This window comes from Triturus cristatus, chromosome 8, assembly GCF_964204655.1.
Source record: "Triturus cristatus chromosome 8, aTriCri1.1, whole genome shotgun sequence".
Taxonomy (NCBI): Eukaryota; Metazoa; Chordata; class Amphibia; order Caudata; family Salamandridae; genus Triturus; species Triturus cristatus.
The window spans coordinates 1,550,580,783-1,550,607,859 of record NC_140591.1 but is presented as its reverse complement, the minus strand read 5'-3'; the positions used below and the strand labels follow the sequence as shown (position 1 = coordinate 1,550,607,859).

The following is a 27,077-nucleotide window of genomic DNA, read 5'->3' as shown; positions in this document are numbered from 1 at the left end:
AACGTCCGATCTCCAGCCAGCGATGTATTTACATTTCAGGAAGCAGATCTACACAGAAATCCACCTGCAAACCCTGGCTGAATTGAAATCCATTTCCCAGAATAGAAGCGGGCCTCTCAACGATGGCCCTGCCCTCAATACTCTGTTCGTGTCTCATTCAACAGCCGGCGGGCGCTCCTTTAACACAAACTCCAAATGAAATTCTGACGTGAGGGGCGCCACAGCCTCTCGGATCGGGGCCCTTCAAGGTGCGCCAGACACCTTCAATATTCCAAACGAAAACGCGCACTCTTTAGTAACGCAATACAGGCCACACCATCAGTGCTTCGTATAGTTTTTAATCTCAGCAGACAGAATGCATAACGCGTTTCAACTCTAACGAGTCTTTGTCAAATGCTTACAAACGTCGGGCAGGCTCATTGGTTCTTTTAAACATTCAAAGCCATCAACACTGAGAACGGACTGGTTTCTCTCATATTACGATTCACAGCAGTGAAGAGCATTTCTCAGATTTTAGATAAATTAACCTCGGCCATGATGTAAGGTATTATTTACAATTTGATTGGTAAATGATGTCATATACATATAGTATTTTCAATCTGCCATCATTAAATGCCTTAGATATCGTTGTTTAGGGGTCATCTGGACCACAACTACCATGATGCTCCATTCCTGTTGTTCGTACATAGTCAGTCATAATTAGTTCCCAATTGGATAAAGCATAATTTTCTACTTTGTGACAGAATCGCATGTTCCCGGACAAGTTCCATATCCTGGCAAAAGTCACATCAGCAGAGTCAGAACCGCTCCAACATAGTTCTTAATGAATTTATACTTGCCTCAGAGATAACGTTCATGGAGGCACTGCGTGCAGATGGATTACATGCTTCAAACACTGGCTGATTAATAGTCCATTTTCAAAAATAGAGGCGGGCCTCCTCACAGTGGCCCTGCCATCGATATTCTATCAACGTCCGATCTCCATGTAAATACATCGCTGGCTGGAGATCGGACGTTGATAGAATATCGATGGCAGGGCCACTGTGAGGAGGCCCGCCTCTATTTTTGAAAATGGACTATTAATCAGCCAGTGTTTGAAGCATGTAATCCATCTGCACGCAGTGCCTCCATGAACGTTATCTCTGAGGCAAGTATAAATTCATTAAGAACTATGTTGGAGCGGTTCTGACTCTGCTGATGTGACTTTTGCCAGGATATGGAACTTGTCCGGGAACATGCGATTCTGTCACAAAGTAGAAAATTATGCTTTATCCAATTGGGAACTAATTATGACTGACTATGTACGAACAACAGGAATGGAGCATCATGGTAGTTGTGGTCCAGATGACCCCTAAACAACGATATCTAAGGCATTTAATGATGGCAGATTGAAAATACTATATGTATATGACATCATTTACCAATCAAATTGTAAATAATACCTTACATCATGGCCGAGGTTAATTTATCTAAAATCTGAGAAATGCTCTTCACTGCTGTGAATCGTAATATGAGAGAAACCAGTCCGTTCTCAGTGTTGATGGCTTTGAATGTTTAAAAGAACCAATGAGCCTGCCCGACGTTTGTAAGCATTTGACAAAGACTCGTTAGAGTTGAAACGCGTTATGCATTCTGTCTGCTGAGATTAAAAACTATACGAAGCACTGATGGTCTGGCCTGTATTGCGTTACTAAAGAGTGCGCGTTTTCGTTTGGAATATTGAAGGTGTCTGGCGCACCTTGAAGGGCCCCGATCCGAGAGGCTGTGGCGCCCCTCACGTCAGAATTTCATTTGGAATAATATATATATATATATATATATATATATATATATATATATATATATATTCAAGCTCCACTATTCCCTCGTCTTCTGGAAGGAAAACGGCACTCACGGGACTTGATTTCAGCAAGGTTTAATCGTTAAAACCGAATGCAAAACAGACGCGTTTCAGAGTAAATCCTTCTTCAGTGTTTGCATTTCGCGCTGTGAGGCGCCATTTCTTTTACTTCAGCGCAGCGTGCAGAGATTCAGTTCCCTACAAATCCTGGCTGGATCAATAAAGTCTAAATACATTCTTGGGCGGGCCTTAATTCGGGCCCTGCTGCCATTCTTGCCATATCCTTTCTTTTCCAGCCAGCGGGCTCCCCATATAATAAATCCAAACGAAAGCACGACAGAAAAGGGTGCCTCAGCCTCTTGGATCGGGGCCTGTTGAGCTCTGTCAAAACTCCATACATTCCAGACGAGAAACGCACGCCACCATCCAATGTGCGTAATCAGGCCACACCACTGTGCTTCATTCAAAAGTAGATTTTATTCAGACAGAACAGAGTAGCATTACGCGTTTCGGCTCCACTGAGCCTTAATCATATGCCAGCATTCCTTCAGTCACCACCTGATCTGTTTTTAAAACCAGTATTCATGGACACTGACAAGGGACCACAATTCTGTCCCCGGGGATGGAGTCCCCGGGGATAATAAAAATTAGTGATAGGGGCTATTTTGTTTTTTTAACGGAAAAATTAGGAGGCGCGCATCCTAACGTGCACGGTTTCTCTCGCGTTGGGTGCGCGATTCCTAACATGTTGGGTGCTCGGATCCAAGGAAAAAAAACTGAAATTTTTGGGAGATAAACATCAAACATGAAATACATATATATATGTTTTTTTAATTGTAAAATATTTTGCGGGATTCGCGCACCAACCGTGTCATACACGCCCATGACGTATCGTGGAAGCGCAGAAGCGCGCAAGCGTCGCATAACGTGCATCGTACGTGTACGTGTCGCGTATAGGCTTGGAGTCGCATACGGGTCGCATTGCAATCGCGCACCAAACACGTACACAACGCATACCGTACGCGGATGCTTTCTCGCAGGGATTGAGAACGGTGCGCATAGGGTGCGCGAATCCCCCCAAAAAAGGAGAAAAAAAATAATGATAAAGTATTGAAAATATAGTTTAACAAATATTTTTAAAAATATATTTTTTATTTTTTTTACAATTTTTTTTTAAAAAAACATTAAAAACAAATCTTATTTTTTAATTTTTAAAAGAATTAATTGAAAAAATAAGTTAAAAAAATGGTGATAAAAAAGTATTGAAAAAAAACATAATTAAAGGAGCTGACACACTGAAATAGAAATTTTTTGTAATCCAATGGAAATCATTAAACATCATAGCTTTAGGGATAAGTTATAGATAGGAATTAGCATTTAAAAAACCTTTGAAATTCACTGAAAAAAAATAGGTTTCATGCACGTTATAGTTAGGAGTTGGCATTTAAGAAACCTTAGAAATTCAGTGAAAAAAACGTAGGTTTCAGGGGCATTATAGTTAGCTGGACATTTCCCTCGTACAAAACACTAGAAATTCCCCCGTTATAGTTAGTTCAGCTAACTATAACTTGCGCCCCCGCAATGCACTGCTGATGACGTCACATATTACACCACTCATGACATGGTCAGTGACATCACTGATGACATCACTGATGACATCTCAAATGACATCACTAATGACATCACAGATGACATCATCCATGTGATCATCTGATGCATCTTCTCACAATCTAATATAACCTTTGATACACCCACTCTAAATTACATACTGCCACTCTCAAAACCATAGACACTCCAACACCAATAAGTATATACCCCATCACAGAGTCTTAAGTCTACACACCCATCCACTCACTCACTCGTACAGTCACTCATACTTATGGTCACTCAGTACAGGACTATCATATGCACTCATACACCTATATAGACACTCACACACCACTACTCATCCATGGACGTACTCACACATGTACTCACTCATGCAAATAATTAATCACACTGCCATTTACTCACCTATACAGTTATACACACACTAGCTCAATTACTCATACAAATACTAGCACATTCTTATGCTCTTATAGAATCAATGATATAAGCACACACTCATCCATACAGCCAATCACACTATCACACACTCTCACTTACAGTCATTTCTGTACTCCAACATACATATATACTGCCGTTCACATATGTACTAAATTACACATGTACTAATTAAATATATATTCACTCACTAACACAACCATACACATATTCACCCACCCATACAGTCCATCACAGACCTAGTCTTGGATCCATGCACCCAGTGTATCACCCACTGACACATCTATGCACAGAGTCACACACATCCCACCCACACAAAGACTCCGGCACCCATACAGATACTCAGACAACCAATCAATAACTTATATAGACACTCATGTACCTATTCACAAAACCATGCATCCGCTTACACACCAACAGACAGACGCATACAGACATTCACACAGTTTAGTCACTAACCCATGCATTCAGTAAGATACGTTTAATCACTCACTTATACAATCAGTCATGCACCTACTAAATCCTCCATACAGGCACTTATACACCCACTCATTCCCCAATACAGCTTGGCATATACATAAAACAAAATTAAACTTTACAGAAACACACAGTCACTGGATGATGTCATCAGTGATGTCATGAGTGATGTCATTTGAGATGTCATCAGTGATGTCACTGACCATGTAATGAGTGATGTAATATGTGACGCCATCAGCAGTGCATTGCGGGGGCGTGAGTTATAGTTAGCTGAACTAACTATAACGCCCCTGAAACCTATGGTTTTTTCAGTGAATTTCTAAGGTTTTTTAAATGCCAATTCCTAACTATAACATGCATGAAACCTATGGTTTTTTCAGTAAATATATATATATATATCCTCAAAATATGTAGGTATGGGGGTCAGAATAGTAAATCCATGCTTACATCATTGCACGTACCTTCTCAATATTTTGGTCCTCAATATGTTTGACACAATATTCTGTTCAAATGATATTTGTTTCCTCGATATTCTGTCAGATAGCCATCAATTCTCATAAGAATTGTTATAGTGTTTTCTATGTTGTTTTTATATGCTGTTTTTGCAACTATATGTGCTAAAAATTATTTAAACTGAAGTTTGCTTAGTTTGTTTGGGCACATTCCAACACTTCCACACTGATTTAACACCTCATAGCGATTTCACAAAGTTAACAAATCCCCACATAAATATCAATTCATCAAAACGAATAGTTGGGTTAGGTTGAGAGTAAGAAATATGGTTAGCGTTGGGATGGAATTGGATTAGGCTAGAGTTAGTGTTAGAATTGGTCTAGGTTAGAGTAACTGATTGATTAGTGTTAAGGTTAGAGTTAAGACTCCGGTTGAGATTATGGTTGGGGCTAGAGCTAAAGTGGTGTTTCAGTTTTAAGTTTAGAGTGGGTGATTGGTTAGAGTTGGGGTTATGGTTTAGGTAGGGGTTGGGAGTATCGCTAGATTGGATTTTCACTTTAGAGTCGGGTGAGTTGTAAGTTACGGGGTACAGTTAGGTTTTGAGTGTAGGTATAGGTTAGAGATGGGATTAAAGCTAGTGTCAGAGGTGGAATAGTTGTTGTGGTTAGATTTGGGATTAGAGTTAGATTCAGGTTTGTATTGAATTTCGAGTTAAACTAATGGTTGGGTTAGATTTTAGGTTAGCTTTTATAGATTATGGTCCATATTAGGGTTGACATTAGGGTTGTAGCCATGGCTAAAGTAGAAATTCATTTTTGAGTTAGGATTAGAGTGGGGGGGTGTTAGAGTTAAGTTTCAATGTAGGGTTATGTAAAGGTTAGTTGGGAGAAGGGCTAGAGTAGAGAGTCACTTTAGAGCTAGAAGTGAGTTGGGGGTTAGGGTTACAGTTAGGTTTACAGTCAACATTAGTGTGCATATTATAATTAGAGTTGGGATAAGAGCTAGAGTCAAAATTGTTGTTGGGGTTAGATCTGGGATTTGGGTAGAGTCAGGGATGGCTATTGGTTGTAGTTAGAGTTGGGGTTAAGGTTGGGTTTTGGGTTAGAGTTAGAGTTGGGGTTAACGTTGAGGATATTGTTTTTTAGAATACGGTTAGTGGTTTTAGAATTAGGGTTCATGTGTTAGTTTGAGTATATGACAGTTTAAATGATTTAGTTATTCCGGTCTACTAGCTAGGTCAAGAGGTGAGGCTAGGGTTAGAGACAGAGTTAGAATAAGTGTCAGAGTTAGGTTTTGGGTTAGGGTTCTGATAGGACTGCCATTACAATTAAACAGGAGAGTGAGGGAATTTTGAAGAACAAAAAGAGTTCTACCTCTCGATGATAATAAATACTAGACAAAAAAGACTGTGTTGCTCTCAAGCAAGGAGAAGTGGTCATTAGGACTTTCTAATCGGAATGACAACCTATATTGTTTTTGAAAAAAAGGACGAGAACACCTCACCTACATGGTGTCATGCTTCCACATTGGGGTAATCCTTCGACTGCAACTATTCTAGCTCAATGTGCTCATCCAGAGTTCCTACTGCGAGCAGTTTGGTGTATTTAGAAAGGTCATAATGAGTGAAATCTGTATTAAGTGTGGGGTCAGTGGAAATCTTTATTCCATACCGTGCCTCACTTATGCATAGTTATAACTGGGAAGGCAAGTAGTGGGTGTTTGGTATAGAGCTTGAGGTGGTGTTAAAGTTGGTTTGTGTGATGGATGTGTGGCTGTGTGGCTGCTTAGACATTGTGGCAGTGTCAATGTGGATAGGCCAGAGTAGTGGTTGATCAATATAGAGACAGCTGAAAATTAATGATAGATAAAAACAGTTAAATGACAGTCTGTCATCATTGTTTTTACTACAAAATAAATCACAACTGCAAAATCTGATTCAATTGGCTTCTAATTCTAATCGGAAGTCTAAGTTTGATGACAATTTCAAGCACTTCAAGCACTATAGTGGTAAAGTGCCCCATCACCTAATAGGAGTAGGAAGAAAATAACAAAAGCTTTGTCACGTGTAAAAGAACAGTTGAGTAAGATTTAGTTACAGATCTCCAGTCCTCAGAGTTATGCAAATTTTGTCAAGAAAGTACCTTTTCAAATGTAGAGAGTTAGAAATGGATGAGTAAGGACCCTGGAATTCTCAGGATGAGAAACTGTAGCTAAACTGTGTGTTCAGGAATTAGGGGTTCACTCTCACCAATTTGCAGATGCTGAAGGTAAAGTGGAAACAAAAATATTTTCATCTTTGTGGGCCATTCGTCTTTCTTCAACTTCTCCATTGAAGATCTTCTTTTTTGATAAACATGAATGAGTCATGATCTTATTTTGCTTGTTCTCAGCCACTTGTATGTTGTTGTACATCTGTGTACGTTATTTACAATGCCTGCAGACATATGAGACAATATGTTTCATCCTAATCAAGTAGACTGATCAGTTCACTTGACCATGGTGGTCTCCTAAAGACCATTGTTTCATTGTAACATCTGTGACTGGGATTAGACGAGTTCCACAAGTGATTTCAGAGGTAGATTTGAAGTTATAGTCTAGCTATTAAGTGCCATCTAAGATGCTATTTTTGAGAGCAATGGAAATTATACCATCTGAAAAATTCTGATAAATTATTAGATTTCAAGACTTCAAGAGGATGGTGAAGAAAATAAGTAGTTTCTTAATGGTGGCAGGGACAAGCAAGGTTTCATATTTTACTAAAATAGACAGAATTTGATATTCCGATGCTCATGCATGTATCCATTGGTCAGGTTGCTGTTAGATACAATATTCAAACCAAGGTAAGACTGCAATGTTAAAAATCTATGTCAATGTAGTGTTCTCCTTAAATGTTGTTATTTTTAGAGATTTAAAACTGTTGAAGTGACGTTTTATATTCCCTTTTCACTTTGATGCTTTGAGATAAAAACTTAGCTTTGGTTAAGATATCTTATTTGAAAATATTTATTGAAAAATTGAACTCCTCTTGTTCCAAAGATATTTTGGAATTAGATTGATATCTATTTTAAATCGACTTTCAGCATATTTCATTTATGTTTATTGTCACAGAGCCATTGTGTTCAGTTCAGTTTATTGATACTGTAAGGCTTGTGATATAGTTTTACTATACCTGTTTTTCTTTAGACAACCTCTCGGCCAAATTGACTATTGTTTTTCTACCAGTTTTTACTTCCAAAACAGCCTATAATTTTATTTCGCTTTCTGCAGAATAATGATAAGTGGTTGTATGAATGTTGGTTTGTTGCTAGAGGTTTTGAATTAGTGTTTAAATATGAGTCCGATTGTCTTTCATGTCTCTAGATGCAGGGACCATGAAAAGGATGTTGCCTACATGCCTTGCAGTCTGGCTCTGCTCAATGTCCATCTCAAGTACATCTGGATGTTTCACAGTTCTGCAGTCAAGGTATGGTTTACACATACACACACACGCACAAGATGGCCCTCTCGGGATGCTCGAGAAATGGGAGGAGGGTCCAGAAGTAGTTGCTTATTTTTGGGGATCGGCTGTGTGCTCTAGAAGGGAGACATAGCTCATAGGTAGAGTTCTGAGTAGATGCCATTCCTTCATGAATGGTGGAAGGGGGTGGATCACTGCTTCCTCATAAACAGGGAGGTATATAAGGCTAGGTTGTCACCGGAAATACAATAAGTCCACAACATTGGACTCCTGTAAGTGCTCTGCCTAACGTCCCCTGCAGTATCCTCGAAACAGAACCTAGGATGGGGCACATTCTCATTGACATGCCATTTACACCCCTTTCATAGATGAGAAGATAGCCACAAAGGACTCTCCTATGGCACCATTTTTATTGGTACCCAAAGATATTTAGTCACAAGTCACACTCAATTATATTAGTGCTGAAATTGACATGTATCACAATATATATCTATATCTATATATATATCTATATATGTATGTATATGTGTGTATATATATATATATATATTATAAATATATAAAAATATATGTATATAAGTAAATGTGATCAAGGCCTCTGGAAGGCCGAAACGCGTAATGGTGGCAGTGCTGGGTGAAAAATAAATAAAAATTACTTGCACTGATATCTGGGTCTGTTTCATCTGTTCCCGAGCAACGTGGAAGCTGGTGACGGAATACACAGCATGTATATATATATAACTATGATATACAATGGCATACGAAGGACTCACCACTACAATATGGCGCTGGTGATTTACTGGGACACACGAGTCCCTTGTTGATGTTGTTACAGAGTTAATGTGGTGATGTGATATAAAATATGGCGGTTCACTGACGCGCCTGTAACCATTGAGGAAGGCGTAGCCGAAACGCGTCTGGTTTGAGTCGCAATAAACCTACTGACTCACCCCCGTGAGTGCTGTGTCTTTTCTGGAAGCGAGGAGACTTGGAGCGCTAATATTTGGCATGAGCACCCCCCGCCTTTCAGCACCCGTTCGAGAGTGCGAGACACTGGTGCAAGGGAAGCGGATATATATATATATATATATATATATATATATATATATATATATATATATATATATATATATATATATATATATATATATATATTATCTACTGGCGGTCGCCAGTAGATAGTTATAGTTAGGACCGTGTTTCCATAGGAAATCCGCAACATTCTATTTGGAATAACTTTGGCGCCGATTGACGAATCCTCGCGAAATTTTCAAAACTAATGGGGCGCTACGCTCCGCTCCTACCCTGAAAGTCTCAGGGGGATTCGTCAAGCGGGGGCTGAGAAAAAGGGGGGGTCCCAAAACGCGTTTTCCCCATGCATTTTTCCATAGGACCTTTAGTCCGAGCTACAGCCCGAACGGCTGAACAGAATTACTTGAAATTTGGCAGAGAGGTAGCCCTCAGGTCAGGGATGTGCCTTTTGAAGGTCTCGTGTAAATCTGTTCAGTATTTCCTGAGAAAATAGCATTTAAATCAATATATATATCTATGGGCGCGCTCCGAGCGCGTACCGTAAGCTTACCGTACGCGCACGCTGCCGTGCGCGAGCGCGATTCTGATTGGTTGTTAGATCTCAGTAAACATTCGAATCGGTCGAAACCAGGAAGTGTCGGCCGCCATTTTGTCTCTCGCAGTCTGAGGGGGTGAAAAACAAAGGTGGATAACGTGAAAAGGGGGCAGGCTGGACAGTTCCTGACCCCCTAGCCTATGTCAGGGGGTCCCAGAAGGACCCCCAAGGGCAAAAATTAATTTTAATTTTTTTTCGAAAAATCGCCAAATGCGCGTAGCGTACGCGCACGGCGTAAACGGAGAAATTCCGCGAACTTTGCGTAATTACGCGTACCGTACGCGCACGGCAAAAACATTTTTTCAAAAAGGAAAGCTTAAAAAAAAAATTAAAAAATTGTGAGGTAAGGTTGGCTCTTAAAAGAGCCGTTGAGTTCATACAGGGATGGAGGAAAGAAAGAATGGGAATTATGAGCGTCTACAAACGTGCTGGTCTATCTTATTGTTAATAAGGGAAACACTGGTCTCCCCAAAAACAATAAGACCACAACACCTTATACACCTCATTACAACCCTCCCAAATCGAGGGTTAACGTCCAGAGGAGCAGAAGAAGGTGATGCTCCCACCTCAGAGGAAGGGCTCAGCTGAGCTGCCGATGATGTACTTGGCTGAGCTTCTGAGGTTGGGCTCTGGTGACTTACTGAAGGGTTTTCTCCAGTATGTCGAGCAAAGGTCCTGGGATGTCTATCCCTAAGGTGTCTCATCATAGAGTGATTTCCAAAGGAATACTTCTTCCTTGGATTTACTCTAGATAAAACACGGTCACAAAGTGTGCAAGTGACCAATGGAGCATTGACCTTTTTCTCCCCCTCTGGAAAAGTAAAATACTCCCATTCAAAAGAATTCTTCTGTTTCCTCCTTCTCTGGATGATGGTGGTGCTGCTAGCCTCACTCTCAGAAGAGGTCTGCTGTTCTGCCATTGTATCTCAATGTCAATTCAGCTCCTTCTCCTAGGGGATCTCAAGCAGTAATGAGGGGAATGGGTGTGGTGTGGGAAGTTTCTGGAACTGAAAGTAGTTTCAACCAATGAAAAGTGTTTTTTGTGGATCACATGATCTACCGTGCGCGCTCCGTAAGCTTACGGTACGTGCTCGGAAAAAAGTACGCATGCACGAACGTGACGCTTACGGAGCGCTTACGGAGCGCGTACGTAAGATGCACTCGCGCATGCGCATTACACGCCCCTGCGTAACCGCGACGTTGCTTCCGCGTGTACGCATACGTCACGTACGTATCACGTAAGCACGCTGTACTTATGACGTGCGGAGCGCGTAGCGTCAGCTTACTGTACGCGCATCGTATCACGTAAGCGCACCGTACTTATGACGTACGGAGCGCATAGCGTCAGCTTACCGTACGCGCACGGAAAAAAATGCATAAAAAAAAATAATTAACCATTCCATAATGCAGGATATAGTACATATATTATTTTATACATAGGTTTACCAAAAATCTCCCAAAAAAATTGCATTTAAAAAACCGTACAAATTCATTGAAAAAACCATAGGTTTCACACACGGTATAGTTAGGAATTAGCATTTAAAAAACCTTGCAAATTCACTGAAAAAACCATAGGTTTCACACATGTTATAGTTAGCTGGACATTTCACTCATAAAAAACCAATGAAATTCCCCCGTTATAGTTAGTGCAGGCAACTATAACTCACGCGACCGCAATCCTCTGCTGATGATGTCAGATATTACATCACTGATGACATATGTGTCTTTATGAAAAATAAATATTTGTAATATATGTATAGCTAAAGATTAATGGAAGAAGACATGGGTAATTAAGTGTCTAAATACAGTGATGTAATATCTGACGTCATCAGCAGAGGATTGCGGTCGCGTGAGTTATAGTTGCCTGCACTAACTATAACGGGGGAATTTCATTGGTTTTTTATGAGTGAAATGTCCAGCTAACTATAACATGTGTGAAACCTATGGTTTTTTCAGTGAATATATATATATATATATATATATATATATATATATATATATATATATATATATATATATATATCTATGTATATATATATTAAAGCTCCAGGTCTCACCCTTAAACTGCTGCACTTTGGGCGGGTGCTCTTATACGCTCAACGTGAGGGTGCAGTCACGGGAAAAATTCAAGCTACAAATGCGGAGCACTCACGGGACGAATTTAAGTTGATTTAATAAAGTAAATGCATTACGGCATCTAGCCTTCTTCAGTGCATATCAACTGACACTCAAACATTTGTTCATGTTTAAATACATCTAAAAAGATCTCATTGGTGAGGCTCACAATCACAACCAGTGACGAAGGACTGGAACAGTTCAAGGTCTTGATGCCTCTTTCCCTGGCGGCCATTTAATTATTACATTACTCATGACTTGGTCAGTGACATCTAAAGCAATTTGCACTCATGGTACACCAGTCAAACCTGACCAGTAGTTAATTATAGGTAGGATGTAGTGTCCATGAGAAGAGCAATATTTCATTTGCCAATAACCATATCATTGGGTCGGGGTATTCCTACCCTGCCCCCTTTTCTTTATTTTTTCTATTTTTCTGGGACTCGGCTTCAAGCTGCGTCCTAAGATGGTTGCCAACACTTCCTGGTTGAAGTGTTGACAGCCAATCAAATGTTAGTAGGATTTGCGAGACCACTGCAAGGACTCGCCCCCAGATATCTATATTTTTTAAAAATACATATCTTAAAACCTACTGAATGGATTCACATTAAATCATAAAAAGCACGCTTTCTGGACCTACATCTAGCTTTCTGCCAAATTTGGTGTAATTCCGTTCACAGTTTGGCTAGTTGTGTTCAAAAAATGAAAAACCCCTATAGACTTAAATGGTGAAAACGCGTTTTGGGACTCCCCTTTTTTTCAGCCCCCGCTTGACAGACCACCCAGAAACTTTCAACACAGCAGCTGAACCGAAAAAGGGGAAGTGTTGTGGAAATTTTGTGGAGATTCGTCAAGTGGCGCCAAAGTTATTGGCAAAACAAAAAAACACTTTTCCTAAGGAAACTTTGGTCCTAACTATAGCTACCTACTGCCGACCGCCAGTTGGTAATATATTTATATTACCTACTGGTGGTCTTCAGTATAAAAAGTTTTTTTTGACTTCCCTATATATTTGGTGCCAAAGTGTCAAGTTGGGTCGTGGAAAGTTCCGTTACGCGCGGCTGAGAAAAAGGGGGATGTCAAAAAATTGTGTTTGCTAAGTTAATTTCCATAGGGAGTTTGAACACGACTACACCTTAAGCACTGGACGGAATTACACCAAATGGGGCAGAAAGCTAGCTCTTGATCCAGAAAGAATGCTTTTTAATATTCGGTGTAAATCTGTTCTGTAGTTTTAGAGTGATTAAAATAAATCCAAATTTCTATTTCTAGGTACATGAAGGCTCTGTACATGGGGCTGTGGGGGCAATCCATGCACCTCCCGCATTAACTGAAATTAAATTCCCAGGGAAGTGGTGGCCCGAGCCTCTGTGCAGCAGCCTCATTGTTTTAAGGAAAAGCACCAGGGAGGTGGAGGTCACAGGGGCTGGGGTCTGAGAGGCCCCTCAGTTAAAAATAAAAAAGCCCCAGGGAGGTGCTGGTCCCCAGGGCAATGGGTAAAGAACCCTCGGTAGGTGGTGGTCCCTAGGTATATAATAAGTCCCAGGAAAGGGGGGAATGCGCCCCCTCCCTTATAACAAAATGCCCCTGGGACCTGGGCCACCCAGGGGCCAATAACTAAGGAAGCGCAGGAGGCCACGATTCATTTTTTAAATTTTTGGTGGGATCCATGGATCACGCTGAAAATTATTAACATTTCTTGGGAAGGGGTCTGCGGGGTATCTGTGCCCCCCTGCCCCCCAAGAGACCTAGGGGTTCAGGGTATTTCTACCCTGCCCCATTTCTTTTTTTAAAAGTTTTTTTCTGGTACTCTGCTCAAGCCGAATCTCAAGATGGCTGCCAACACTGCCTGGTTTGAAGTGTTGGCAGCCAATCAGATTTCAGCACGGCATCAAACGGGGTCGAAGATCCTCCGCATCCATATATTTACAATTTGAAATTTCTATGAATTACTCCACAACTACTGAATGGATTCACATCAATTAACAAAATGGTCACTTTCTGGACAAACAGCTACCTTTCTGCCAAATTTGGTGTAATTCCGTTTAGCAGTTCGGGCTGTAGCCATGTCTAAAGTTCCTATGGAAATTAACATGGGGAAAACGCATTTTCGTATCCCCCCTTTTTCCCGGCCCCCGCTTGACAGATCACCTCGAAACTTTAAAGACCGCAGCTGAAGTGAGCGGCAAACTAGTTTTGGAAATTTCGTGAGGATTCGACAAATGACCCCAACTTTATTGGCAAATGAAAAAATTCTTGTCTTCTGGACACTACTGGCCAGGTTTGACTGGTCTGCCATCAGTGCAGATTGCTTTAGATGTCAGGGTTAGAGGAACAGCGTAAACAATAAAGGACCTGCCTCATATACCACTCTTTGTAATTAAGCACAGGGACACGCTCAATACTATCTGCTCAACGTGCTAGCTAATGCACAACTGTTGCTTTTTAGCTGTCTTTGCGGCACTGAAAATCAGTCGCTACGGAGTTCTAGTGTCTCTGGCTATAAGAATACCTGAAAGCTGGGTAAATTTAACAAAATGTTTCTCCTAGACACCTATGGTTCCCCCACCGCTATGTGTAAGAAGGAAAAAGAGAAAAACAGCCTCGCAGTCAACAGAACCATCAAATATGGTGTCCGTTTCAATGCCTCACGAAAAAAGAGTGCAAAAAGAGTGTGAAGGACGGCAGAACCTCACGGACGTACCCCCACGAGGTGTATGCAGACAGGTACTCGTCCGCTACCTCACCTTCTCATCATCGGCACCTGCCGTCCGAAATGAAAATGAAAAGTGAAACAACAGCTATAGAATCTATTCTAATACCTAATGTGAAAAGTAACTAATAATCTAAACTGTGTCTGTGTTCCTGGGAAAGAAAGGGAAAGAAATGGGTGTCGACCCTTAGACTAGGGAGAATGAGTCTGATCAGGACCCAAAGTACTCCCAATTAAAACCGGGCAATACCACACTAGCTAAGTGGAACTTTTATTCAATGCTGTGTGGCTGTCCTCTAAAACCAACATGTTTCGTTGCCTGTATGGATTGGCGGCAACTTCTTCAGGGCTAGGGTCGACTAGCCTCTCTGCTTTACTTGATCTGACCAGTGTAACATCTGTCAGGACCTAAGGGAAACATAAAATAAACACACACATATTCAGCTGAAACACCCCAATAGCTCATATAAGGGGAAGACATACATTCAATCAGACAATTAGCATTGATTCATTACGCTAAACAGAGTGCCTGCATCGTTTATATCGGTCATATTTACCGTTGGGGTTGCTCTCTCACAGTATACCTGACCCCTTAAAACGGGAGGGTCTGTGCTGCCTCAGATGCTTCTGAGCTGCTTACCCGCAACCTGCAGATACATATCTCTAAAAATATATGAAAACAAAGCATTGTCACCTTACATATCAATGTTTACACAGCATATACACCTATGTTTGATGCTATCGGTGTTGGAGCCTACTATCCTGTAATGACCAACTGTTCCAAATCCTCTCATTGCCCCGTCTAGCTGCCACGCTTATATAATTTGTTGCCAGGCACCTCTTCTCATGTACGACTGGCCATCTACAAATAGCATTTCGCTACCTCATTGTATTCGTAATTCTACCCATATATCTACCTAGTTGTTGTGTCTGGGTATATTTAGTATGTGATGGCAATGTACACCCCGAATGGGCTCTCCACTATCCCCGCCCCGCTCTTCGAAAATCAAGGAGGCTAGGTCTGCTACATGCCCTCTAGCGAGAACTGAGAGTGTCTATCTTCTCCATTCTTAGTGTTCCAGATCGGGTTGTTACACTGGTCAGATCAAGTAAAGCAGAGAGGCTAGTCGACCCTAGCCCTGAAGAAGTTGCCGCCAATCCATACAGGCAACGAAACATGTTGGTTTTAGAGGACAGCCACACAGCATTGAATAAAAGTTCCACTTAGCTAGTGTGGTATTGCCCGGTTTTAATTGAGAGTACTTTGGGTCCTGATCAGACTCATTCTCCCTAGTCTAAGGGTCGACACCCATTTCTTTCCCTTTCTTTCCCAGGAACACAGACACAGTTTAGATTATTAGTTCCTTTTCACATTAGGTATTAGAATAGATTCTAGACCTGTTGTTTCACTTTTCATTTTCATTTCGGACGGCAGGTGCCGATGATGAGAAGGTGAGGTAGCGGACGAGTACCTGTCTGCATACACCTCGTGGGGGTACGTCCGTGAGGTTCTGCGTCCTTCACACTCTTTTTGCACTCTTTTTTCGTGAGGCATTGAAACGGACACCGTATTTGATGGTTCTGTTGACTGCGAGGCTGTTTTTCTCTTTTTCCTTCTTACACATAGCGGTGGGGGAACCATAGGTGTCTAGGGGAAATATTTTGTTAAATTTACCTAGCTTTCAGGTAATCTTATAGCCAGAGACACTAGAACTCCGTAGCGACTGATTTTCAGTGCCGCAAAGACAGCTAAAAAGCAACAGTTGTGCATTAGCTAGCACGTTGAGCAGATAGTATTGAGCGTGTCCCTGTGCTTAATTACAAAGAGTGGTATATGAGGCAGGTCCTTTTTTGTTTATGGTTATGAGTGGGGGGCGACCTGCCCCGATGACCCCCTTGGCTCCATTTTGTATATGATTAGAGGAACAGCGACCTGTGTAGTACAACCTGTACTATAATCACCACCTCATTGTATAGTTGTGAAGCAATCACTTAAATAAGGATTGGTTGCTATTCATCCAGAGCATATAGAGCTATGAAGGTTAAGATTAAATCATAGACTGCTAAATAATAATCAATCATTCCTTAGCCATTATTGCATCCTTTTAAACATAGGGGCAGAATACTGGCAAGATTGGTGGAATGGCTGTATCCTCAAAGGGTTGCAAATAAGTCCAGCACTATGTTTTTAGCTTATGTCCAACCCAGATCGGTAGTGACTAAGAGTTATGACTTTCTTTTGACTTAATGTGTGCTATTTGAAATTATTGTTGGCCATGGTCAAACACTTGAAGAGGTAATGTGAACTCCATTTCTCTGAGAAACACTAAAACTGATGGATGGCACACCGGTCTTAATGTCAGTCACTGGTAGCTACTCTAGGCTAAATTTCAGTCAATTGTTTATTAACTCACAGTGCCACCACAGACACAGACCAACATTATGCAAATCAGCCTTGGCCTGGGTCCAAAGGGAACAGTCCACCCAAAAGTACCAGGCAATGTCCTCTCTAAAATGGAGCAAAAACAACCGCAGTCTAGATTCCGCCTTTTTGGGTCTCATCAGTCTTCAGCCACAGTCTGGGAGCTTGCAGTGAGAGATTAGGCCCTTGTTTGGAATAGCTATTCTTTCAGACTGTTCTCAGGTGGCTTTCCTTCCGGCATTCACCTCTGAGTGCAAGCCACCTCACATGCAAGGTGCCCGTGTCTATGCCTTATCCACACATTATTCAGCACCTATGTGGCTAATTTTGTTGAGCTAATGTTCTGCTGTTGGGCGCAGTTCAGAGCATGGTCGAATGACTGGTTACTAGAAGAACTTGATTTCCTGCTGGAGCCTCTCAGGGGCACCTTTAACATGGGGGTTGTATTCAATTCCAATGTGAGCTTAAAAGAGTATATTTCTGTGATTTTGTTTATCTGGGACTTTCTCTTTATCATAACCAAATATTTCAGCTGATACAAAACTCAGCTACACAGCTTATTCTTGATACAAATACAAAATAATAAATGTCCTCTGGTCTAAGTACTCTGCATTGGCCTCAGTGGCAAATATCTCAATCCATAAATCCTTCAAATCCCTATACATTGGCCACTAGGCTTTCTGAAATTAGAGTCCTGCTTTTACCGAAGCCAATGTTCCCATTACACAATTCAAGCCGTGCCCTTTGCTCCTCAACATAAGATAATATTGCCATCCCCTGTATTTACCGGACATACTGTGGTCGGGCTTTTTTTGGTTCTAACAACCAGAGCAGGAATTGCCTGTTTTAGGAAACAAAGAAAATGATCTGAATATTATTTTTACAAAACTACAAAATATGTTGCTCCCATCATCTGACCTAGTCTGAGCATGGTCTTCTCTCAGCATAGTTCAGTATTAGTAGAGTTTATGGTTTGCATTTAAAACTGATAATAACTGATAAAGCACTACCAAAGGAAATAATTGCTTTTAAGTAAAAACAAGAAATACTGGATTATGCTGTATGTTTACTTCATTGGTGTCCTCTAGTGTCAAAGCAGTAGAAATGCAGCCATATCTCTCAGCAAGTTCCTGTGATAAATGCTTCTGCTGTGACTCACCCGCCATGGTAAGTCACTGAATGTGCCTCTGTAATGATTCACAGGCTTCCTGCTCCCATAGGACCTACATCACTCCTGTTTAGGGAACATGTCTCATCTCATGGCTTTGACTCACTCTTTGCTGAACATTGCTGTGTACTCTTCAGCAGTTGTGCAGCTGAACACTCAGAACCATCTCAGTCCATGGTAGGAGCACCATCATGATGCCATCTTCCTTCATTGAAAGCGGTCCAGAGATTTTCTTTCTGAAAGCTCAGGTATCAGGATTGTGGCAACAAAGATCACTTTGGAAACAGATGCCTCCTGAATCAATGTCCTTCAAATATAGCATTCCACCCAACATTTTTTGTTCTTGGTGCTTCATCATGATGGCCTAGAAGCACGTCAGTAGGAGCTACATTCCCTCTTACACAAGTATCAGTCACCATATCATTAACAAATTCAGTGCTGAAGCAGAGGCCAAGAAAGGTGGCCTATGCACTGATTTTGCTGAAACTGGCTGCCTACATCACATACAAGTTAGTGATTAAGCTGTACTGTGTATAGTCAGAAAGATGAAGAGACAACCACTGCTTTGTGTTTCATAGTGTGCGCTTCAAACAGCGCAATTTCCGCAAAATCAGGTGGATGGACCTGTTCTGAGCCTGAGTTGATTCAGCCCCGCCATCATCATCCATTCCTACTAACTCCAGGTAAAAATGAAACTTGGGCCTTATGGTGCAGCATCAAGGCCTGGCACTTTCCAAAGGTACCAAGTGACCCCACTGTGTACTCACTTACTAGAAGCTCTATATATTCTTTTCCCAAGATGGAAAGTTTACTTGAACAGTGCGCACCGCACACAACACAGAGGTAAAGTGCTGTGTGCAACTCTCACACATGCCTAGCAGGTGTGCAGCCTCTTTACTGCCTTCAGATAAGCAAGAGCCAATATCCTTGGTAAACATCAGTGCTTAGTTCTCCTTGTGCTTGCTTTCGAAAAAACACACAATCCCATAGACACTGCTAAGCAATGTGAAAGAAAATACATCCAGGGTGTAAACTGCACAGGCTAATGTTCCAGGGCATTCTGCATGTCATTAGGTTTCTTTAATCCCTCAGCTGCTGCTGTATACAGCAGCACAGTTTGCTGTCACCAGAGGACCTCTAGTTAATAGCATGCATATTTATTAATTATTAAGCTTTTCCTCTAAGACCACGAATGGCGGGTATAGGCCCAGATCAGACAGTAATAATACATTTATAGCCAAGTCTTGTTTTCGTATTTTGAGACAAAGAACAGGACAGAGTAGCACTGGTTTATAATAACTGAACACCCTGCAATGTATATCTCATGTCCTAGTTAAAAGATCACTCAACTTATCTTTGCAATTTATCTGAAGAAAAGAGTAGCAGGAATGAGGCTTAGGAAAGGTAGCCATGCCTTTCCAAGGGGTATTTTGTAATTCACAAATGTGGGGCTATTTTTTCGTAAATCCAACCTAGAACTAAGACTACCGACATATCCTGTTTAACCAGTAAACACCAGCAAAAAACCATGATAGAGATCGGAGACTGGAGTGTATTCTTGGGTATATATTTGATGGTTGAGATGACCTGGCAGACGGACCTCCTTCCACTACCCTTAGTGATATTGAAAGTGATGCCTCGTTCGGGTAGGGGATCGCTAAGAAAGCATATGTCTGTACAGCGATCATTTATAGGACAAGCCATTCAATCCAGTTCAAGCAGGGATATAATCCCTTTAATTGAAACAAATTCAATATTGGAGCTTTAGCCACATGCATACATTGAAACTGCAATGGTGACTTTTCTCTGCTTGGCATGAATATAGCATGTTACATCGTGTGCTATTACATCGCGTTCATTTACAACGCGGTCATTACAACAACCGCGTTGTTAGAACGCGATACCTTTACAATGCAAGTCATTAAATTGACTTGCTGTAGGGGGTGTGCTGGACTTAGGAATAGTATAATTTACTATTCCAACTCCAGCCTGTGCAACAGTAGGGAAGGTGTTGGTTAGTAAATTATACTATTCCTTAGGTCAGAGTGTCCCCTACAACAAGTCGATCTAATGACTTGCATTGTAAAGGCATCGCGTTCTGCATTGTTATGTTATGTTACATGAATTTATTACGCGCACAGCTACTCAAGAGTGTCCCGGCGCGAGTCTAGTGGGGTGCCATAGTGGACTTCAGATAAAAAGATGAGTTTTCAGTTTTTTTTTAAAGCCACTGGATCCTGAATAGTACGCAGAGCCAGCGGGAGAGCATTCCAAGCAGTAGTTGCCTTCACAGAAAAGGAGCCACCCCCTATCCTCTGCCGCTTAAAGCGTGGGACTCGGGCAAGGTATAGAGTTGCGGAGTGCAAAGAGCGCACAGGGGCATAAAAAGACACCCGCCTCTGTAGGTAAAGAGGCCCGCATCCATTAAGAGCGCGATGGGCCATAATCAATAATTGAAATTTCACTCTGGCTGCTAACGGCAGCCAGTGATATAGACGCAGCTGGTTCTGTACACTGTCCCTGGCTGACAGCCCCTACAGCAGTCACCTGTAGCTTCTTCAATAGATAGCTCGGGATGCCAGCAAAGAGGGCATTGGCATAATCCAGCCGAGACATAATCAGCGCGCATATAATTGTTTGTCTCGCCGCTGCTGGCAGAAGGGGAAAAAAGCTTCTAAAGGATTTAAGCAGGCCAAAGCAGCCACCAGCCAGCTTCTTAATATGTGCCGCAAAAGAAAGCTGTTCATCAAACCAGACCCCAAGTTTTTTGCCGGTTTCCCAGAGGAGGTCGGACATGGGTAGTCGGGAGGCCAGAGCTGCTCTCGGGAATTCGGAGGAAAAGTGCCAAATAGCTGAATCTCCAATTTCCCTTCATTGCATTTGAGCTGTGCATCCGCCATCCAGTTAAAAACTGAGGCTAGGCAATGTTGGGCCTGAGATACAGAGTCCACCCCTTTATCCCAGGTGAAGAGCAACTGGGTGTCATCTGCATATGCATTCACCTTAGCCCCCAACTCCTCTGCTAAATATATCAGAGGAGTCATATAGATGTTGAATAGAAGGGGGCTAAGGGCAGACCCCTGCGGGACACCCATTGAAACCCCCTGAGGGGAGGAGGAAAATGGTGGAATCCAGATCTGCTCGATCCGACCTTCCAAAAAGGAGCGGAGCCATTCCCACACAGCACCTGACAGCCCAATCCTGGCCAGACAAGACAGAAGCAATGAATGTGAGACCGTATCGAAAACGGCCGAGAGGATGAGCAAGATAAGCGCCGGCCTTCTGCCCACGTCCAGACAGTCCCGTATAGCCTCTGCCACCTCAACCAGCACTGTTTCAGTGCTATGTGACGACCCAAACTGCGCTGGATGTAAAAGAGCCTCCTTCTCCACAAAGTCGGTCAGCTGTTTATTTACAACCTTTTCACATACCTTTGCTAATGCAGGGACTCTCCAATAATAGAAAAACATCCTGCAGAATGTGTTTTAAACCAGAGAAGGGGAATTACAGTATGTACCCATTTAGACTGGGATATCAGTGTTCGGTTGATAAAGAGGGGCCTCTGAGATGTCTGAACAATTGTAAGGAGGGCATTGCACACATTTCCTACTTCTCCTGAGACGCAAAGAAATCCCCGTAGGTTGTGAGACAGGAGTTGTTCTCAGGGGTAGATAGCCTTTGATATCATGTTCCTGTAGACTTGTGCAAGCCGATGAAATAAATCATATGATTTATTATCCAGTACATATACTTGACCAAAAATATAATGTAGAATATATTGTCAGCCCACAATTTGTTTTTCATTTTCTTGGTGGGAGAACCCAAACCTTCCTGAAGTAAATGTAAATGTTGTATACTTGTAAAGCGCACAGCTGCCCCAGCAACGGGGCATCCCGGCGCTGTATACCGCTGGGGAACCCATCCTGGCTTTCCCTGTGAGATGGTCCCTACTGGGCATCTCCAAGGTGAAGACAAGCATCCCCGGCACTGATGGGGCCGTAAGTGGAGATTAAGCATCTATTGCCCAGAGTTGCTGAGTGGGATCCATGGTTATAGTAGGCACAGAGGTGAGAATTATCGAGTCCGCTGACCTTGGCCCAAGACCCTGCCGCATCGGGAATCGAACCCTGGTCCCGGGCCGACCTCTGCTTCTGGGTCTGCCGCCTCTAACCAGTGAGCCACACCACTCCACAAGTGTCTCTGACGCTTGCTACACTCACTCAGTTACACTTGCTTGGTTACACTTGCTCGGTTAAACTTGCTTACATTCGCTCAGTGCAACAAGGGACTGAGATGGATATGCTTTCCAGGTGACTTCCAACCTCCAGTACATTATATTAAGTATATGAAAGGCAAGCAGGGGTGATGAGTTATTTTGTCCTGTTCTCATGCTCATTTTGTAGTCATCATAGTACTGAACTGGTGTTAGTCACAGCAACGGAAGAAATTAGGCAGACGATAGATAACGGTGGAAATGCGGCTTTGATCCTATTAGATCTTTCAGCTGCATTTGATACGGTTATTCATACTCTCCTAATCGATCGCTTGGAATCAATTGGGATTAAGGATGATGCACTTCAGTTTATCACCTCCCTTTTAGCAGACCATATCCAGACGGTCTCTCTCTGTGAATTTACCTCACCAGCCTTCTCTCTGACTTGTGGGGTTCCTCAGGGCTCATCTATTTAATCTCAATGTTACGCCACTTGCAGCTCTGATCGAGTCATTTGTTTTATTTTTGGTTTCCTACGCGGATGACACGCAGATTGTTGTATCTGTCACCGACAAACCAGAAGCCACAGCAGCCCAGTTTCATGACTGTATGCTTCACATTGGGAGGTGGATGAGGAGTAACTGCCTAAAACAAAACTCTTCGAAGACTGAGGTCCTGTTGTCCGGCAATAATCCTTCTTTTTGGTTGAACAACTGGTGGCCCCAGGAATTGGGGCGTTTACCTATCTCCAGTGACAGCGCAAAAAATCTTGGAGTAATCATTGACACTAAACTATCCTTTGAAGGACAAATAAATCATATCACCTCATTGTGTTTCTTTATTTTAAGGAAAGTGTTGCCTTTCATTCCAACAAGTCTGAAGAAGATGATAGTTACTACTCTCATTTCATCTAAAGTAGACTACTGTAATGCGTTTTTCATCAATATTTGAAAATCGTTTTTACATAAGTTATAAACACAGCAGAACGCCACAGCACGGTTATTGCTAAGCATTCGAAAATATAAATCCACATCTCAAGCACTGATCCAGTTACACTGGCTTCCTGTATGTAAACGGATTCAGCTTAAGGCACTCTGCATTGCCTTCAGAGCACAACAAGGCATTGCCCCTGAGTATCTGATACAGCGTTTTCAGCGCTACACCCCGTCACGCTAAATAACTGGGGAGGGTGAGGATTCATTTTATGTACATTGAGGATGTAGAATTCGCTTCCAACAGAACTAAAATTTAAGTCAAACCTATTGGAGTTCAGAAAGAATCTAAAAACTTGGCTCTTCCATAAATAACTTTGGCATCTTCCATAGCCTTCATGCTGTCTGTTTCCGCTCAGCGCCTAGATAGCCCCGGGCGATTGTCGCACTTTAGAAATTCTATTTTCATTTAATTCTCCAAAAGCAAAACAACTGCCACAAAGATCATAATAGTTACTGTCCTCCCCTTCACCATCACAGGTGCATTATTTTGACACTACACGTCTTTAATCCTCAAACTACCTGTCAAAAATAAGCAAAAATAGCCTTCTTCTGTTCGCTATGTGGGTTTGGAAAGTTGGCCACATATGTCAACCAGGTATTGGGGTGCATCCATGTGATGAATCTCCGAGCTGCCTTGAGCTTGGCAATTTATTTTCATTTTGGGGTGAGTAGTCTAGCAGTAGTGGCTTGGATACTAAGTTACAGTCTCCTTTTCAAAAGTTTATGTAAGTATGACCTCTGCTGAGAGCTGCAGTACTACGCTGGCAGGGGATAAGTGAGTGCCCTGGAGAAGGGACCAGGCTTAGACTGGCATCTGAGGCATACTGGGGCCAAACTCTCTCCACCTGTGTGCAACCTATTGAGCCCATGGGTAGACGATGAACAGTGTATGAACAGGTGAAACAGCTGTAACGCTGCCCCCAGCTCCTGTGTCAAACTATGTTTGTGATCCTCATTTACCAGTAGAGGGTACTGGCTGTTTCCTAAATCTGATATCCCTCTTTGCAGTGAAGGCACCTTTCCTATCCCTCCAGCAATGCTTAGGGCACTGATGCTCGGGACTATAGAGGACATTAGAAGCATCCTTGCGTGTGGGTGGGAACTTGGCAAAGGAGGATCCTCTTTTCACACCATGGGCTTGCCTGTGGTTCCTTCTAATTTCTTGACAGTGATGGCACCTGACTTTGCCAGCTCTAGCGATCCTGAAAGCCATGGCCCTCTCCTTGAAAGAGGGGAAATGCCTTCTGAGAATGTACTATGGGGAGAACAGCTGGAATCCAGAAAGACAATCAGTTCAAATCCTGTAAGCAGTGCCTCGTGCCGTTGGTGGCTGGGGGTACCCATCAGGATACGACTAACTCTTGACAGAACTATTGGGACGTCTCACCCCTTCAAGAGTTGGACGAGATGGTAATCCAAGGTTTGGAAAGAATCAGCTTGGTGCAGCATAGGATCTAGGTTCCACCACTTTTCAGTATTATTCAACGTTCCTGGATGGATGGTGAAGAGATGGAGCCGGCAATGCCCTTGCGGTAGTTAAGTGTAGAGAGCTGATTTAGAGTAAAAAACCAACAACTTTACAGCTTGAACTGCATTGTACTTGGCTATCACCTTCCATTGACCCAGTGGCGTAAAAATAGCCCCAATCGAGTGTGGTTGGCCTGGGCACAGGCGGCAGACCCCTGACCTGAGTGGGTTGGAGCATGGAGGGGGGGCTCTATGTACTTTGCAGGTGGCCCCCTCAAGTTTTGTTACACCACTGCACTGGCCCATGGTCTGAGCTTTGTGTTTGTGCTTTCAGGAGCTAAGGTAAACAAACATTCCTTCAGAGGCAGCTTGGCAGAAGTGTTGACAAGGAACACCCACTTATTAGACTGATGCACCACAATACTCTAGCTTTTGAAGTATTGCAGATAATGTGCTTCTGTTGATTGTGTAACTTTCATTTTCTCTTTACTTTGCAGGTTTTCAGTGCAGCTGCAGTGACCATTATCACCGCCTTCAGTGTTGTGACCTTTGTGAACCGGCTACAACGTGGCGCCCTGCGCTTGCAACATACCGTATGATGGACATTAGAACTGGTAGCACTTCCACACCATGCTGCAGTCGAGCGTCAGCCTGTTTCAGTATATGGATCACTGAGGACTTTGGCAGAGTGGTAAATACCTCTGGATCTGATGCACTCTCTGTTACAATCACACCTACAACATTCCAGAAAGGGGACAGTAAAGGTGCAACATTCCAGAGGACAGAACATTACAGTTTTAACATTGCAAATCATCAAGCACTGAATGTGCACATTCTAGACAATAGAGTTTGAGGACTTAGAACATTCCAAATTAAGGGAGAGGATGTTCAACCTGTAGCACTATCAATGATAACGAATTAGACCTGAAGCATTCCAAAAGGTGGAATATTTTCCTTTCAACATTCCAAGAGCTGGAAGTTTGGAGTTTCAACATTCTAAATGATGATGCATTGAAATTGTACTGTACTAAATGAGCTTAGAGGACCTGCATCATTTCAAATGGTGGGCATTGTTCCTTGATCTATCCAATTCTTGACGTTGGATCTTCAGCATTCCAAATGTTTTGATGTAACAAATTGGGTTATTAGTTGAGGGGGTAGGTACCCACCTCATGTAATAATTACAATCCTTGTCAGGATGAACACTCAAAGTCACTAAATTAACCTGACCTCAATCCCCTGGTAGCTGTGGTACAGAGTAGACAGATTAACTTAGTGCAATGTGTATAGTATTTATGTAGTACTAAAACAGTAATAAAGTTGCAATGCAAAACAATAAAAATCCCACAATTAATTAAAAAAATAGAGTAAGATGGAATAAACAGAATAACAAGAATAACAAGAATCTAATAAGTGGAGCCAGAAATTGGACTTTTTAAAGATTTTGAGTGCCAGCAACAGTTAATGGTTGCCGTAGAACAGGACCTCGGCGCAATCTGACCGTTGTGGAGCACAGATCAAGCACACTAACCAGGTTCATCCTGATCAAAGGTTTTACCTTCTCACTTAAGTCCTTTACGTCCCAATACACCACAGGAGTACACTTCTAAAGCCCTCCAGCATCCCCGGGGAGGCACTTAGACACTCATCTGGTTGCAGCAACAGGCCAACAGGAGGGTCCAGTCCAGGTACCGTTGGCACTGGTCAGCTGAGTCATTGCAGAAAAGGGCCTCCTGTATCCTGTAATGTCCCTGTAGCTTTAACAGAAGGACAGTCGTATGACCCTTGGAGTCCACTTCTTTGTCTTGGGTACAAGAGAGCGATCAGGTCCTGTCTTGTAGGCTCTTCTCAGGTCTCAGATAGCAGGTTTAGTTCTGAAGTAGGTGCCTTGGCATGCCACATTTATGCAGGGCATGAGCTAGTGGATGTGAATCACCCACGGGGACACACTAACCAATGGGGAAAAGGTTCTACTTTGGGCATTTTCAAGATGGCCGGAGTCTTCGGCCGCACTAAACATGGGCTCTGAGGGCTGTTTGTGTGTGTGTGGGGAGTTACCTATTGTAATTCTTGTATCTTCATACATT

The 27,077-nt window shown here is 42.3% G+C and overlaps 1 protein-coding gene across 1 annotated transcript in view; it reads left to right on the top strand.

The window, feature by feature from the left end:
• LOC146806121 (protein sel-1 homolog 3-like) overlaps nucleotides 1-26,041 on the top strand; it is a 412,689-nt gene extending 386,648 nt beyond the window's left edge. The window contains exons 23-24 of the mRNA XM_085620586.1: nucleotides 8,174-8,276; nucleotides 25,488-26,041. Coding sequence (XP_085476712.1) covers nucleotides 8,174-8,276; nucleotides 25,488-25,589 — 205 coding nt within the window. The 3' untranslated portion in view covers nucleotides 25,590-26,041. The remainder of the gene's footprint in view (nucleotides 1-8,173; nucleotides 8,277-25,487) is intronic.
• The last annotated feature ends 1,036 nt before the right edge of the window (nucleotides 26,042-27,077 follow it).